Source organism: Ovis canadensis, chromosome 4 (assembly GCF_042477335.2).
Source record: "Ovis canadensis isolate MfBH-ARS-UI-01 breed Bighorn chromosome 4, ARS-UI_OviCan_v2, whole genome shotgun sequence".
NCBI classification, from domain to species: domain Eukaryota; kingdom Metazoa; phylum Chordata; class Mammalia; order Artiodactyla; family Bovidae; genus Ovis; species Ovis canadensis.
Genome location: NC_091248.1, coordinates 128770386 through 128787212, shown reverse-complemented (window position 1 = coordinate 128787212; position 16827 = coordinate 128770386). Strand labels below are relative to the sequence as shown.

Genomic DNA, 16827 nt, shown 5'->3' with positions numbered 1-16827 from the left:
GCAACACGACGTCACACCTTGGCCACATCACCTCCCTCCAGGGCTCCCTTTCCCTTCACCCAGGAAATTGCAGGTTGGACTCCACCTCTGGGTGGTCCCTTCAGCCCTGCCGCCTGTCCAGCTCTGCGGAGGGAAGCTCTGAGCTCCGCCCTGACCCCCTCCTCCAGGCTCCTCCCTAATTCCCCAGCCTGAGGCCTCCTTCCTTGGCAAGGCTGGGATGTCCAGGCTATTTATGGCCTATGGATGGGCTATTTATGGCGTGGCCTCTGTGTGCTCCCTGCCTCTCCCATCCCCCCAACCCCCCAGGGCCTGAGCCTGGCTTCAGCCCAGCACCCACCTGCCCCGACCGCCAGCAGCATCACCCAGGGTCCTTCTCTCGCCCTGAAAGTGGCCATGCCCGGGAACAGGAGCTCCCCTCCCCAGCGGGGACACCGTCTGGGGTGCCTCCCCTCGGCCCCAGCCGGCCGGGTCTGGGGGGCCTGGTCCCACGCGGCCCGGGAGCACCCTGGGCCCCCGCCGCTGCTGTGCCCGGACATGGCGCTGCAGAACGCCCTGTACACGGGAGACCTGGCGCGGGTGCAGGAGCTGTTCCCCCCGCACAGCACGGCCGACCTGCTGCTGGAGAGCCGGGCGGCGGAGCCTCGCTGGAGCAGCCACCAGAGGGGTGAGGGGCCCCGGATGGGGCTGAGGGCAGGGGGTCCAGGCGCGGTGGCAGCCAGCACTTGAGGATAAGGAGCGGGCCCCAGGGCTGTTTCCCTTCCAGCCCAAGGCTTGCCTAAACCTTGGCCCAGGAGGCAAGTCATGCGGAGCCCAGAATAGCTCCTGCTGAAGCCCAGTGAGTGGCCGGCTCAGGCTCAGAGACGCTGAGGACCCAGAGACGCTGGCCCGTCCCCCTCCTCCTCCTCTTGGGCCCCCGCCTCCCCTCCCCCAATATCCCCCTCACGCTCACAGCCTGCCCTCATGAGCTGGTCCCCAGAAGAGTGCAGGGGGCAGGCCGAGCCCCCTGGTGACAGACATGCCCTCTGTGCCAGGCTGGTGGAGAAGCCCCGCAGAGGGTCCCCGGAGTCTGGCCCAGGACCCATTGTCACCCGCACGGCCTCGGGACCTGCCCTGGCCTTCTGGCGGGCAGTGCTGGCCGGGGATGTGGGCTCCGTCTCCCGCATCCTGGCCGACTCCAGCAACGGCCTGGCTCCGGATTCCATCTTTGATACCAGCGACCCAGAGCGATGGAGAGATTTCCGCTTCAACATCCGCGCTCTGAGTATGGGCCAGGGTAATGGGGGAGGGAGTTGGAGCTCTGAGTGAGGGGTGGGTGGGAGGGAAGACTGGGAAGGAGCCCTGGGCTCCGGCTTCCCAGCCTCTGCCCACCTCTCACCCCCACCCCCCATTGCCTGGCAGCTGTTTGCCTCCACCCAGGCTCTGAGGTCCTATGTCCCCATCTCTCCCTAGGACTCTGGTCGCTGACCTACGAAGAGGAGCTGACCACCCCCCTGCACGTGGCGGCCAGCCGGGGCCACGTGGAAATCCTGCGGCTGCTGCTGAGGCGGCGGGCGAGGCCCGACAGTGCCCCTGGGGGCCGGACTGCCCTGCACGAGGCCTGTGCCGCGGGCCATGCCGCCTGCGTCCATGTGCTGCTGGTGGCGGGAGCCGACCCCAACATCCCTGACCAGGACGGGAGGCGCCCCTTGCACCTCTGCGGGGGGGCTGGCAGCCTCGAGTGAGTGACCCCCTCACCCCAACCACCCTGCTCCCCTCTTTAAGGGAGAGGCAGAGACAGCCGCAGGGAGGGTGAGGGAGCCTGTCTGGGCCTGGCAGGTCTGGTGAGCTGGTCGGACTGGACTTAAGGATGGCCTGTGCTTGGAACGGTTTCTGCTTCCCAGTGTGGACAGAGGGCTGTGGCAGGGCCTGGATACATGGCCTGGATTGGGGAAGTTGTGGACCTGTTATGCAGAGGTGGTTAAGGTTTTCACTTTTCTGAGCTTACCCTACATCCCAGGCACTGTGCTAAGAAGTACAACACACGGCCCTGTAACTAAGGCCCGATCCTGCCCTTGGGGAACTGACTGTCCAGTCATCCAGACAGGCTGTAGAGGAGAGAAGACCCTCAGTTGGAGCCTGTGGTTGTCCTTGAGGGCAGGGTCTGGTTCGCAACTTGGCAGGTCCAGCATTTCCATGTTGGCAGGCACCCTCAGATCAGTAGGCTCAGGGACTGAACCCAACTAACCAAACTCACAAGAAACGGATGGCTATACACATATGTGACCCTGTATTATAACTGTAGGGGATATTAATTTACAGTGACCCAAATAATTATGCCCTATGTATCAGGGGCATTACAGAGTAAGTTCTCACAATTTTTTGATGAGTCTGGAATCCCAGCAAAGGGAAACTTGGCAAATCTGTGTACTAACTGTACATACAACGGAGGTCTTCTCTCTACTGACTATACACCTGCCAATTTTCACATCTTGTCCCTGGATGGCCCCCAATTTTTGATCCTTGGGCTCCCCTTTTTGGGCCTTCTCCCTCCTGTTAACTTTGTTGGCCTGCAGAGGATTCTGTTGAGTCACTCTATTATGTTTGAAGATGTATGTATGACAGCATGGTCCAATAGAAATATACCATTGGTCACATATGTAATTTAAAATTTTCTGTTGCTGTTATTTAGTCGCTAAGTAGTGCCTTTGCGACTGCATGGACGGCAGCACGCCAGGCTTCCCTGTCTTCCACTATCTCCCAGATCTTGCTCAGACTCATGTCCATTGAGTCAGTGATGCCATCCAACCATCTCATCCTCTATCGTCCCCTTCTCCTCCTGCCTTCAATCTTTCCCAGCATCGGGGTCTTTTCCAGTGAGTCAGCTCTTCGCATCAGGTCAAGGTATTGGAGCTTCAGCTTCAGCATCGGTCCTTCCAATAAATATTCAGGGTTGATTTCCTTTAGAGTTGACTGGTTTGATCTTCCTGCAATCCAAGGGACTCTCAATAGCACCACAGTTCGAAAGAATCAATTCTTCGGAGCTCAGCCTTCTTTATGGTCCAGTTCTCACATCGATACATGACTGCTGGAAAAACCATAGCTCTGACTATATGGCCCTTTGTTGGTAAAGTGATGTCTCTGCTTTTTAATACGCTGTCTAGGTTTATCATAGCTTTGCTTTCAAGGAGCAAGTGTCTTTTAATTGATATGAAAAAGAAACAGGTGAAATTCATTTTTAAATAGTGGTAAATTACATGTAACATAAAATTTACCATCTTAACTGTTACTCAGTGTCCAGTTCAGTAGCACTAAGTACATTCACACAGTTGTGCAACCAGCAGGACCATCTAACCCCTGAACCTTTTAAATCTTGCAAGACTGAAATCCTGTATCCTTTGAACAATACCTCCCTACCCCTCCCCCAAGCCCCTGGCAACTACCCTCTGCTTTTGGACTCTATGAATTAGAATGGTCTCCGCACCTCTATTGAGTGGAATAATACAGCATCTGTCCTGTTGTGACTGGCTTATTTCATTTAGCATAATGTCCTCAGATGCATCCAGGTTGTAGCAGGTAACAGAATTTCCTTGCCTTTTAGAGGCTTGAATAATATTCCATGGAATATGTCACATTTTATTTATCCAGTCATCTATTGAAGACTGCTTGTAGTCACCATGTAGGTTGCATCATGTAGGAAGCACCATGTAGGTTGCTTCCATGTTTTGGCTATTGTAAATAATGCTGCCATGAAAATGAGCATATAAGAATCTGTGAATCAAGTGAAATTAATTTTAATAATATATTTTAATTAACACAATGTATTCACAATTTATCATTTCAACATGGAACCAATATAAAAAGAATGAGATGTTTTACATTCTTTTTTTGTACCAAGTCTTCAAAATTGGTGTGTACTTACACACTGACAGCACATCTCAGTCAGGATTAGCCATCCAGTAAGTGCTTGGTGGCCACAGAATCAGACAATGCCATTCTGTGAAGTCCCACATCTTTAGTGAAGTCCCTGTGTTCTAGCCCAGCTCCCTGAGATCACACTTGGTGATAATCATTCCTTTTAAGCAAAAAAACAAAGGGAAAGTGTTAGTCGCTCTGCCCATGGAATTCTCCAGGCAAGAATACTGGAGTGGGGAGCCATTCCCTTCTCCAGCAGATCTTCCTGACCCATGGCTGAAACCCTGGTCCCCTACATTGCAGGCAGATTCTTTACCATCTGAACCACCAGGGAAGCCCCTTGATTAAGTACATATTTTTAAAATTATTATGGAGGGACTTTCCTGGTGATCCAGTGGCTAAGACTCTGTGCTCCCAATGTGGAGGGCCCAGGTTTGATCCCTGGTCAGGGAATCCTATGTGTCAGAGTTTGCATAGTGCAACTTAAAGATCCTGCATGCAACAACTAAGATCCAGCTCAGCCAATAAATAAATCAATAAGTAAATATTTTTTAATTATTATGGAGAATTTCAAACCTGTAGAAAGGTGGACAGGATCATATAATAAGCCCCACAATCCATCACCATCTATATCACCCACTTCCGCTGCCCATTGCTGTTTTGAACTCTTAGCTGATAGTTTTTCAGGCATTGTCTCATATGCCACTCACAACAACCTCTTGAGTCTAGGTATTAGCAATTATCCCCTTTCTACAGCTCTGCTGGAGCTCAAAGAGACTGAGTTCCCTTAGCCTTGAATTCTGGGGCACAGGTCCTTGTAATAATAGTAATACACAGTCTTCTAAGAGGACTGTTTTGCTGCAAATCTGGCTGGCCAATTTTGGTTTTGTTGATCTTTCTCCCACCACCCCAATTTCCGTGTGTGCCCACTTTCAGGCCCCTCCCCACTCCAGTTCCAGCATGCAGAGCCCTGCAACCATCCTGGTGCCCCTGGACTGGAATGCCAACTCTTCCCTCACTGGCTGTGTGAACCCGCCAAGACCCTCCACCCTCACGGCCTCAGTGTCCTCATTTGAACCCGCCCTGGGAATGAACCAAGTCAGGGCACGTGGTGCCCACAGAAGATGCCTGTTCTAACTGAGCAAGGGCTGCTGGCGCCTTTGCTCCCATCCAGGGTTTAGGGCACTTCTGCCGAGAGCACGGGGCATGACAGAGGGCACTGGAGATGCTGCAGAATGTTGCCAGGATCTTAGTGCCAGGCAGGCTGGAAGGGGATGGGCAGACAGCACCAGGGCCACCCAAGGGTGCCCCAGGGTTTGCTTTGCTCACACCAGCAATCATGCAGGGGTGAAGGTCTCCACGCCAGTCTTCCTCCCCCACGGCTGTCTTGCCCTTACTAGGTGCGCTGATCTGCTCCTGAGGTTTGGGGCGAAAGTGGATGGTCGGTCGGAGGAGGAAGAGGAGACCCCTCTGCATGTGGCCGCCCGGCTGGGCCACGTGGAGCTGGCGGACCTCCTCCTGAGACGCGGGGCCTGCCCCGATGCCCGCGATGCCGAAGGCTGGACCCCGCTGCTGGCTGCCTGTGACGCCCGCTGCATGTCCCCCGCCGACGCCGAGGCCACCACGGCCCGCTGTCTCCAGCTGTGCCACCTGCTCCTCTCCGCTGGGGCCGACGCCGACGCCGCCGACCAGGACAGGCAACGGCCCCTGCACTTGGCCTGTCGCCGCGGCCACGCGGACGTCGTGGAGCTGCTCCTGGCCCGCGGCGTTGGCGCCAACGCCATGGACTACGGGGGACACACGGCCTTGCACTGCGCGCTGCAGGGCCCCGCCGCGGCCCTGGCCCAGAGCCCGGAGCGCACGGTGCGCGCACTGCTCAACCACGGGGCCGTCCGCGTGTGGCCAGGAGCTCTCCCCAAGGTACCGGCTGGGGCCGGAAGGAGGGCCGCGAGAGCGGGGTGGGGCTGTGGGGAGACCTGGTCGGTGCGCCAAGTTGCTCTGGACGTAGGCAGCTCCAGACCGGGGTCAGTACTTTGTCTTTCAGCCCAGCCCAGCAGGGCGCAAACCGCACACCAGCAGGAGGTGGGGAAGGTTTGCTTGTGCGCCTGCGCACATGTATATCCACTGCCTGCCGTGCATGTACACGTGTTTGCATGAGCGTGTGTGTATACGTGAGTGGGTGATGAATGTGAACCGAGGGCTGAGGGGCCGGACTCTAAAGGGTCTGAAAAGACAGGAGGAGTCAGGTCTGATGGGGGCCAAAAGGGCTAGTTTCTTCCTCAGAGGAGAGAGCGGATGAATGAAGCGTTTAGGAAGCTCCCCCGGACAGTGGGACTCGTTCAGAGAGAAGCTCCACTCACAGGAGACACTGGCCCAGGGCAGAGTGATAAGCCTGGTCTTGAGCTTCAAGGCCTCCTGACCATCTGCAGATGGACGAGAGAGCTTAGCAGAACATGCACCAGGGACACCCGCAGCTGTTATGCTGGCGCCAAAGAAAACACACTCACTGTCAATTTCCAATCTCTGCCTTATATTTAATATTAATATCCCCGAGGCGGGTTCAGGCTGAAGATATGTGCTACCGATGCCCTGGCAGGGGGACCCTGTCCACGCTGTGCTGTGTCTAGAAAAGGCTATATAATATTTCGGAGGATGTTGGACCTCGGGGTGGGGACCCTGGTTCTCATAGGGGCTTGGTCAGGATGGGTATAGGGCAGCAGGCTGTGTGCAGGTCCCTCGCCCTGCCTCTGGGCTTGAATCACCCAGCCCCGCCCAGTTCTGGACGCTCCCCTGCTATCCCCACCTCTCCCCTTCACTCATAAACCTAGAAGCATCTGTGTAGATTCCTAAGCAAGGCCAAATAATTAAACAGCCCGAGAGTTCGGCAGATTGGTCTCCCCTTTGGGAAAATACAAGAAAATCAACAATTAACACTAATTAATCTCCTATTAACACCAGATAATTAGGAGAGGAGCAATTCCCGGTAATCTGACAGTGGCTCTGACAGCTAATGATTCCCCTTTGGGGAGGGGGTGGGAAGAGAAGGCAGAGCAGTGAACGGATATTCTGGGACACCACTGCCTCCCCCTGCAGCCCTGTTCTGTTCTCACTGCCCTGGGGACAGGCCGACACAGCAAAGTGCCCGCTGCGTCCCTTCATCTGGGCTCGACAGCATCCCAGGTGATCAAACAGTTGGCATTCATCTCCCACAACCTGCAGCTGCTCTGGGATTGGCTGGGGTGCCTGTCCTCCAGCGCAGAGCTTCTCCCTGGCCCACCGGTGACCACTGTCAGCCCCCAGCCAGTCCTGCAGAAGCCACCATACTGGTCTGGGTGCTCAGACTGGAGCCAGGGTCTGGCTGTGATGTTTGTTCATGTGACTCTAGGCAAGTCCTGGGATTCTTTGAACCCATGTTTCTTGCGTGTGATACAATCTTGACCTAAACTTAGTGGGAACAGTAGAAACATACACAGCCCTGACCACGCTCCAGACCTGTTCTAAGGTGTGTTACCTTATATGCATGGATTTCTTCAGTCCTCCCAACAACCCCGTGAGGTAGATGGCAACTGAGAACACAGGCTCTGGAGCCAAGGATGGTCTGTGTGACCATCAGCAAGTTGCTTCAATCTCTCCAGTTCTCTGTTTTCCTCATCTTTACAATAGGGATGTAACAGTGTGCCTGCTTCATGGGTTAGTGTGAGAACAAATGAGTCACATACATCAAGCCCTCTGGACAAGGCCTAACCTCAAGATACTGCTCCTCGTCAGTTAGCCAGTGTTGTTCTAAAGTTAAACAATGTAGATGAAAGCACTTGGGAAGCTATTGGGCATGATCCCAGTGTAGGGGATCTTTAGACAAGGGATGGAGTGCTGCAGGTTAGAATAGCCCCCGAGGCTTCCTGGAGGAGGTGGGACCTGGGATGGGCAGGGCTTGGAGAGATGGAGGAGGAAGATACAGGTATTCCAGGCGGAGGGCAGAGGCAGAACTCCCAGAGTGGCCTGGGAAGGGCAGAGAGACTGGCAGGCAGTAGCAGCAGGTAAGAACAGGAAAGTTATACATAACTAGCCCGAAGGTCTAAGGAGGAGTAAGACCAAGAGGCCTGCTCCAGGCAAACGAACTGGGGCAGTTCCGGTAAGCACTGCCCAGATGCAGGGACAGAAGCAGAGGACCTGCGGTGCATGAGATGCTTTCTCCCTGGACAAGGCCTTCCACCTGCTCCCACCACCCAGAGCATCCAGCATGTGCAGCACTCCCAGCCTGCCAGGCAGAAAGCTCTCCTTTCCTCGCAGGCAGGGGTGTTAGAGACCCTAGTGTTACATGCAAGTGTGTGCAGCTTACATTCAGGAACGCTGCCTGAGAGACCGCTCTCAGCTGTTCTCAGGTGTTATGAAAGGTCCAAGGCCACTGCCTGAAAAACACCAAGAGACAGAGTGGCTGAAGCACGATTCGGCTTACATGCATCACGTGCAGGCATGGAGCAGATGATGGTTCCTGGGTATGTCCGGGCTGTGCACGGCTGACTTTCTGACCATGGGGACAGTGGCCCAGCACAAGCTGCCTCCCAGCATGGCTCGCCCCTCACAGCACAGGCCACCTCCTCAGACAGGCCTTTCTTGACCACCCATCTAGGACCGTGCCCTCCTGACCGCACCTAGCCCCTGAGCCTATTTTCTTTGTAGCGGCGTATACGTAAGTGGCTATTAATGTGTTGTGTGCTCCTCCTTTTCTGCTTCGATATTTTCTTATTTGACTGTGTCGGGTCTATGGCATGCGAGAGCTTCATTGCATCAGGTGGGATCTTTTGTCACGGGGCATGCATTCTCTAGTTGTGCGTGCCGGCTCAGTCATTGCAGTGCGTGGGCTCTCTCATTGAGGCACATGTGTTCTTGGAGCACGTGTGCTTAGTTGCCCTGCAGTATGTGGGATCTTACTTCCCTGACCAGGGAGCAAACCCGCGTCCCCTGCATTGTCAAGTGGATTCTTAAACGCTGGGAAATCCCGCGTTTTCCTTCAGAAAGAGAAGCTCCCAGCTGACGAGGACCTGTGTCTCCTCCTCACGGCTGGGTCCCCCAGTGCTGGCCCAGAGTAACCCTCAGTAAATATTTGTTAAAGGAAGAATGAAAGAATGAATCTGGCTGCAGCTTGATCCTAGGCACACTCCGACATCAGGTGTCTGCTGGCCTTTTTCCTTCTTCTTAAATGCTCTGCTCGCCTTTACAGCCCAAGCTTGCCTCTCTGTGAATCCCTCCTGGACCACCCAGCACTCCTGCCCCGTCTCCATCCCTCCCCTGGCACCAGCGGGTTCTGCCTTATACGTGATTGATCTTTCTGTCTGCTCAGGAGCTCCAGCCTCAGGTCAGGGACCCCTTTCCCACCCAGGAAGATGCAGCACAGAGCCTTGTAGAGGCAGACAGAAGAGCAGGATGAGGTGGTAGTTGAGGGCAAAGAGTACACCGCCGGGCTTGGATGGCTGCAACCACAGCTTGGGCAAGTTACTTCTCTGAGCCTCAGCTTCCCTTGTCTGTAAAATGGGGACAGCAATAGTCCATACCTGCAGGGCTGAGAATTGTCAACACACGTAAAGTGCTAAGAAAATATCTGGCATAAATTACACAGAGTAGAAATGGTAACTGTTGTATTGGTTTCCTGTCATAGCCATAACAAAGTACTGCAAACTGGGAGGCTTAAAACAATAGAGATGTATTCCCTTTCAGTTCTGGAGGCTGGACATTCGAAAAACCCAAGTGTAGGTAGGGCTGGCTCCTTCCAGAAGCTCAGAAGGAGAACCTGTGCCAGGCCTGCCTCCGCACGTCGGGTGGTTGTCCGCAATCCTTGGCGTGCCATGGCTTGTGGGCACATCACTCCGATCTCTGCCTCCATCATCACATTCTCCTTGTGTGCCCGTTTTCTCTTACGAAGACAGCAGTCATATTGGATTAGGACCCACCCTAATGACCTCATTTTTACCTTGATTACATCTGCAAAGACTCTATTTCTACGTAGGTCACATTTCTAGGTACTGGGGTCAGGATGTCAGCATATCTCTTGGGGGACATAGTTCAACCCACAATAGCTGTTTCTTGGCTGTCTCATCACCGGGCCTGTTCTGCCAGGGACCAGCCGCGTGTGGTAACCCCTGGAGCACTGACGCAGCTCTGCCCCCTGCAGGTGCTGGAGCGCTGGTGCACGTCCCCACGGACCATTGAGGTCCTGATGAACACCTACAGTGTCGTGAAGCTTCCTGAGGACGCCGTGGGCCTGGTGCCTCCTGAAACTCTGCAGGTCAGATTCTCGGACCCTGAACACACAGTCATCCAGCCTGCCCCAAGAGACTTCCAGCTCCTAAAAGGAAGCCCTGTGGGTCCCCCCATTCTGCCCCCACAGAAGTTACTAAGGAAAAGAAAACTCAGAGTGAATACCTGAAATGCTCCTGACTTCTAAGAGGCTCCTGCAGACTCCCCCTGCCCCACCCCACTTTAGAAGCAGGTGCCCCCTGCCTAGGGCTCCCTCTGAGCCCCTCGTTCTGCCCCCAGAAGCACCATCGTTTCTACTCCTCCCTCTTCGCCCTGGTGAGGCAGCCCAGATCCCTGCAGCATCTGAGCCGCTGTGCGCTCCGTGCCCACCTGGCGGCCTGCCTGCCCCAGGCCCTGCCCCGCCTGCCCCTGCCGCCCCGCCTGCTCCGCTACCTGCAGCTGGATTTCGAGGATGTGCTCTACTAGGTGAGCCTGAGGCTCTGTGGACCGCCCCAGTCGTTGGGGGCTGGGGGAGGGCGGGGCGGAAATGGATCTGAGGCAAGATAAACATGGGGGCAGGGCCCTCGACATAGCTCCCCAGACCACTGGACCTCTCTGAATCCACCCCTCTCCTTCCAGATGTCCACTGCCTTTTGAGAGAGTCTGAAAGCAGATGCCCCAGACCCTAGGGGATGCCAGCCCACTGCTCACAGCGCCTGGGACTCGGGACTGAGTTGAACGGATTCAGGCCTAGGTGGCCCTCTCAGCAGGAGGCCCAACTCCACGGGGAGGAGTGCTGTCATTCCTCCCAGGAGAGGCAGACAGACCAGGTGGCCAAGTGATATCTGTTGGAGAGAGAGCTAGGACTCATGGCAAATGATATATACTCTCCTGGGGGGGGGGGGGGGGGGGTTCTCCTGAGGCCCCCTCCAGACTGTCCAAACCCTGTGCTCACATTAAAAATATGCAGGCCTGTGTTATTGGATGCTGTCTCCAATAGCCCCTCCTCTAAGCTGGCTGGCTCACGGGGACTCGAGACAGGCAGATTTATGGGGTCCCCTGGATCTGCCCCACGGTGCCAGCTCTATCACCTGCCTCCTTTGGCCTCCACCAGCTACTGAGGGATCCCAGGCAGACCTGGCCCTCTGACCACGATGAGGGGGAATAGTCATCAGGTGAGACAGTGCAGAAAAGGCCTGAAAGAGAGCCAGTGGGAGGACGGGGGAGCAGAGAGGCTTGGGTAAGGAAAATGAGGCTGTGGAATGAGGCCGGGCAGACAGTGGGGCAGGGCAGTACAGGCAGCCCCAGGCTTGGGCAGCGAAGTGAGGGCAGGAAGACAACCGGAGGTGGATGCACAGGGCAGCCAGCTTGGCGTAACCCTGGACCAGGGGAGAGTGAAAGACGCAGGTTTAGAAAAGCCGAAACAACTCTGCCTGCTGCCTGTCCCGTAGGTCGGATGTACACCTGGGTCCGGGAGCTGAGCTGAGACGTAACACCCCTGGGTTCTAGTCCCAGCTTTGCCATTAACTTGCGAAACAGACGTCTCTTTCCTGCTCTGGACGCAAGCTTCTGCATCTGTCAAACAAGAGAGGAAAAGGTCCCTGAGGGTCTTTGCAGGCCCAGGATTTAAAGAATTTACAGGCAGTCCCAACAGCCAGGAGCCCGTCTGAGACCACAGGAGGGAGGTGGCCTTGCTCGGAGCCACGGGGCAGCCAATCCAGTGCACGGTGACCCGTGACGTCAAGGGTCGCCGGACAGATTTCCTAGCGGCCCGGAGTGCGTACGCGCCAAAGTTCGCAACTTTTCCCACCAGTCGCTAGGAACAAGGCAGCAAGGTGAGGGGCCAAGAGGGTGAGAGGCGGAGGGGGCGTGGCCTGAGGGGCGTGGCCTGAGGGGGACAGACGGCGCGAAGTCCTAGACGACTTCGAGATCGCGGAGGTGAGCGGGCCCTGATTTCCACCCGGCCTCACGGACCTTGGGCTGACCGGCCCGCGTGGGCTTCCAGCTGTAGGGCGCGAGGACAGCCGGACGGGAAGGGCCGCGCCTGGGGCCCAGGCCCACGAGCGGTCGGGGCGGGGGCTGACTGAGGCCTGGCCCCTAGGCTGTACACGGTCCCGACCCGGCCAGACCCCGCCGGGCCCCCTCCCAGGGGAAGGGGGCGCAGGCGAAGAAATTAGGAAGCGGTTTGGGGCAGGCTCGGGTTCCGCTCACGGCTTGGGGCCTCCTCCGCCCCGGTCCTGGGGAGCCCCGTCTTATCCCATCGCGGGACCAGGGCAGAATGCCCCTTATTCCATTCATTGGTTCAGCAGGGGTTTGAGGGCCTCCCGTGGGCAGGACACCGGCCACACAAAGGCCTGGCTCCCCCATCCCCACTGGAAAGTTCACTCCAATGGTGACAGAGACACTGAGCAAACAGACGGGAAACTCCCAGGGTGATAAGACCTCTGCAGAGGGTTTCACTGGTGATAGTCCAAGAGCGGATCAGCCGCTGAGTGCAGGTGACATGGACCTCCTCTTTGAGTAGGTGACATTTAACCTGAGGCCTGAGTGACAAGGAGGAGCCAGCCACGTGAGTGGAGTGAGGGAGACAGGGAAGTGACATGGACTGATGTGGATTTTGAAAGATGGCTCTGGCTGCTGAGAGGTTTGGGCGAGGGGAGACGTAGGGAGGAAGGGTGAGAGACCAGTTCAGAGGCTATTTCAGGAGCCCTGGCAGAGATGGAAAAGCACTGGGTGAGACTTGGGATCCTTTCTGGAGACTCCATGGAACTTGCTGATGGAGTAGAAATGGAAGGCTTAAGGAAAACGTAGTCCAGGATGAGTCCTCCACCCTTTCCTTGGGCAGAGCAACACTGGATGGAGGGTGGGACTAATTTGCTAAGGTGGGGAAGATAAGAAAGGGGCAGATGGCAGGGGAGTCAGAAAGTCTGTTTGGGAGATGTTAAGTTTGAACTGCCTATTACAGATAGCAAAGAAGCTGTGTGACATGGTCATTTAAATCTATGAATTTGGACTCCAAGGATGAGGCCTAGGGATATAAACAGGGGTGAATGCATGTGTTTGCATGTGAAAAATATTTAAAGCTCTGTCCCAAGAGAATCTTGACTCTCAAGGGGACTTTTCTGAGAAAGTCCTGTTTATGCATTTTGATGGCAATTCTAGTTCATCTGCATCCACGTCATTCATTTTGTGCTTCCTGAGTCCCAGGTTTTAGGCACTAGATACAGGGCTGTGAATGAGACCTGCTCCCACCCTAGTCTGAGAATTTTCCATCTAGTCTGAGAAACCAGTGTGTGAATATCGAGTTCAGATACAAAGGGCAAGGTAGTGAATGCAAAAGGCTTGTGGGAGCAGGATTTGAGGGCCTGAAGGAGGAAGGAGAGCAGGAGCAGCAGGGGGTCCTGGGAGGACTTCGCAGAAATGGGAGGGCCTCCCCAAAAGTGGTAAGAAAGGCGGAGGACTTCTGGCCGTATCTGGAGAGCACTGGTTCATGCAGGAGGCCTTTTAAGAACGTAGGGCATAAGGGAAGAAAGGCGATGTGGACTGGTCACTACAGGAGGCTGCTGGCCAGTTTCGCGCGTTCTCCCCTTAGCAGCGCGGTGTTAGGAAGGTCCTTTCTGGGGTTAGACATCCAGACACTTCTTGCAAGCCAGGGAGCTTCCTCCTCAGCCGCCTGGCTGCGGGTCCCGCGGGCCCAGAACCTCTCCCCGGTAATTGCTTTCCGTAATGTGTTTGCTCCAAACCAATTTCACGCCTCCGTGAGGACTCCGCCCTGCACTGGAGCGCGGACTTCCCCACCACCAACCTACTCGCGTGTATCACGTGCGCGGCACACAATCGGCACACATTTAACCCAACGATATGCAGAGTTCAAGTACCTGGATACAGCCAACATACATGAAACTACACGTGTGTATGCTAGGCTTTAAGACCCTCGTGTACAACCGTCCCCCGCCCCTCCAGCCCCAACCAGTGCACTCACAGTGAAGGCCCCTGCAGCGCCCAGCGCGCCGGCCCTCGGACGGCTCACCTGGTGCGGTTCCTTTGCTCTCCGCGCGTCTCCCGTACTAACGCCAGGGGGCGCTGCAGCATTCCGCGCCTCTTTCGCGGTGACGCAGTTGCGCGCTGCTGCCACCAGAGGGTACCCGCGGACAGAGCCCGAAGCTCCCCACCGTCAGTGGACACTCGCCCGATGAGGGAGGCGAAGGTGTATTTGGATTTGACTTAAAAGAGTACTTCGTTGTTTTTTTTTTTCCTGGGTGCTGGTTCCCAGTCCGTGAACGGGTGGCCAGATGAGGAGGTCGACACAGGCACACACAGAGGGTAGATTCAAAATAAAATTCTTCCGTAGAGAATTTCCCCAACTGGTGAGTAGTTAGATGGGACAAGTCAGCACATGGGCAGCCAAAGAACCATTTTTAGCATTCCATTTTAGACGATGATGGGAGGTGCTTACCTATACGGGCCTGTCCAGGGATTCAATAGGAGAACCAGAGAGTTTTCTTCTCAGTAAAGAAAGGAGGCGGCTCCCTTCAGGTTTGAGAGAGACAGCTTCTGTCCTTGGTACTGATGGGAGAGTTAGAAACTGTGTTTGGAGAGCCCCTGATAGGAAGAACCTCCGTAATCGACCACTCTGCTTTCCTTTGTCCAGTTAGTGAAGGAAGAACTCATTTTGAAGGGTATTTCCTTACATTCACGTGATTGTTGCAGGAGCTTTCTGACAAGACAGGGTGTATGCTCAGTTGCTCAATTGTGTCTGACTTTCGGCCCTTTGGACTGTAGCTCACCAGGTTCCTCTGTCCGTGGGATTATCCTGGCAAGAATACTGGGGTGGGTTGCCATTTCCTCCTCTAGAGGATCTTCCCCACCCAGGGACTGAACACGCCTCTCCTGCGTCTCTTGCATTGCAGGCGGGTTCTTTACCACTGTGCCACCTGAGAAACTCAGAGTAGATATTAATTGCTGTCGCTCATGGATGGAGAAGGTAAGTCAAAAGGGTGCCAAGATCACATGGCCCAGAGAGGAGTCAGAACAGAAACTTAACTTTAGGTGTTTGTTTTTTTTTTTAATTTATCCAACCAGTGCTCTTTTCCCTTTACCATGCAGCCTCAGTTCCACAGTCCACGACGGGGCAGGAAAAGGAAATGGGCTGCTTCAGTTGCCACTGTGTGTGTGAGGGTTTTATTCTAATTCAGCTACTGAATGTCAAGGACTGTGCAGAAGTCACACTTCATGACCCCAGCATGGCAAGGGAACAGATTGAGGATAGAAATGGATTACCAAATACAGTATCTCACAGACACACACCACACCAGAGCCATACAAAGCCCGGAGGTCTCACGCGCCTTATTTCAGAGTTAGTGGCCCACTGGGACTTGTTGGCAACAAGCTTTAAGCCTCTACGCTCTGTGACAGCTTGAGCAGAGAATTCCACTTTGCAGAGTGTAGTTCTGGGCAGTGCGTTCTTGAACTAGATGATCTAACCTCTTCAAGATCAGAGGGTCTTTAACCTTGAATCCTCGACAACACATGATCCATTTCATCCCATCAAAAAGTGACAGACTTATTAAAATGGCCCTTTACTGGGGGAACTAGTTGGGGGTGGGGGCTAGTCAGGGAGGAGATTTCAATATATATACTTTTGAACTTTTGGAATTTTGTGTTCGGTGGTTTTCTTAAGTATGGAAAAGGTGAATGTAGTTACTTTAAAAAAAAAATGGCTCTTCCGTCATGCTATATTTGATTGGTGGTGTTAATACTCATACAGCTTTAATTTCAGTGATTGTAGCCCAAAAGTTGCCTTGGTAATTTTTCAAGTCAATAAGCCTCTGTTATCTGTTTACCCAACACTGTAAAGTCATCACCCCAAGTACTAACGTCTCACTTTTTAATACACTTTTGAAGTCTGGTCTTCCACATGGGTACCAAGCAGTACTTGGCTAATTTTACAAAGGGTTCGGACTTTTAGGAGGATGGACAAGGATTATCCTTGTACTTTAGTGGTGACTGGTGTTCGCAGACTTGAGTTAAGGCACCTCTTCTTTCTCCATATCAACATGTCCCTCCAGACTCGATCTCTACAAAGTTTCAAGACAGAGCCTGAGACAGATCAGGACTCTGGAAACCACACCTTTCTCCCTCGACCTCTCTAATGCACTGCCAGTCAAGCATAACGAAAGAAAGCCCCACCCTCTTCTGTCCCTCTTTGGTGACAGTGTCTTTCAGGGTGCTGATTTGAATACATCAGCCTAACATGAGCCAACACGACACCCACAATGTGAATAAAGTTCCCTGAGATCCAGAGTTCCCACCTGCCTTGCGTTCTGTCCAAACGCTGAGACTCCAGTGTGAGTTTTCCTCCTCACCGGAACCAGATAACTCCTCTATTAGACCGCGTCTTCCTAAACTCGCCTGCTCCTGCTACTGTGAATTTCAGCTTGCTTGGCTCTCCCTGGCCCCACCTGAATAACACTTAGCAGACGACCTTCGTTTAGTTAGCCAGGGTTGCTCTCCGTCCTGAGGCTCCGGTCACTTTCTTCCGGTGACTTTCCTGACTTAAGTCTGTCTTGCCCACTGACCTGAGGCTGCTATGCAGCAGCAGAGCCCGGTGACTTTTGCCTCTAGAGTGACGACTCTACTTCTGGAAATCAGGAGGAAGAGGGGGAGGGTAAAAGGCGCGCCATTCCCGTGTCTGAGAAGGGG

The 16827-nt window shown here is 54.4% G+C and overlaps 1 protein-coding gene across 2 annotated transcripts; it reads left to right on the top strand.

Annotated features, from left to right (window-relative positions):
* Nucleotides 1–323: 323 nt before the first annotated feature.
* On the top strand, nt 324–11110 carry ASB10 (ankyrin repeat and SOCS box containing 10). Of its 2 annotated transcripts, none has more exons than XM_069587166.1 (6): nt 324–664; nt 1450–1717; nt 5292–5811; nt 10061–10174; nt 10426–10611; nt 10765–11110. In XM_069587166.1, the coding sequence occupies exons 1-5, from the start codon at nt 394–396 to the stop codon at nt 10609–10611; spliced, it is 1359 nt and encodes a 452-aa protein (XP_069443267.1). In that variant the 5' UTR covers nt 324–393; the 3' UTR covers nt 10765–11110. The 2 variants fall into 2 exon arrangements, with proteins under 2 accessions (XP_069443267.1, XP_069443266.1); XM_069587165.1 differs by lacking the exon at nt 324–664 and adding an exon at nt 857–1261.
* Nucleotides 11111–16827: the final 5717 nt, after the last annotated feature.

Excerpts from the sequence above, each read along its gene's own strand:
- ASB10 (XM_069587165.1), top strand. The coding sequence starts at position 961 with ATGAGCTGGTCCCCAGAAGAGTGCAGGGGGCAGGCCGAGCCCCCTGGT. Across the intron at positions 1,718-5,291 it reads GGGGGGGCTGGCAGCCTCGA|GTGCGCTGATCTGCTCCTGA; the intron begins GTGAGTGACCCC and ends TGCCCTTACTAG. Across the intron at positions 10,175-10,425 it reads TGCCTCCTGAAACTCTGCAG|AAGCACCATCGTTTCTACTC; the intron begins GTCAGATTCTCG and ends TTCTGCCCCCAG.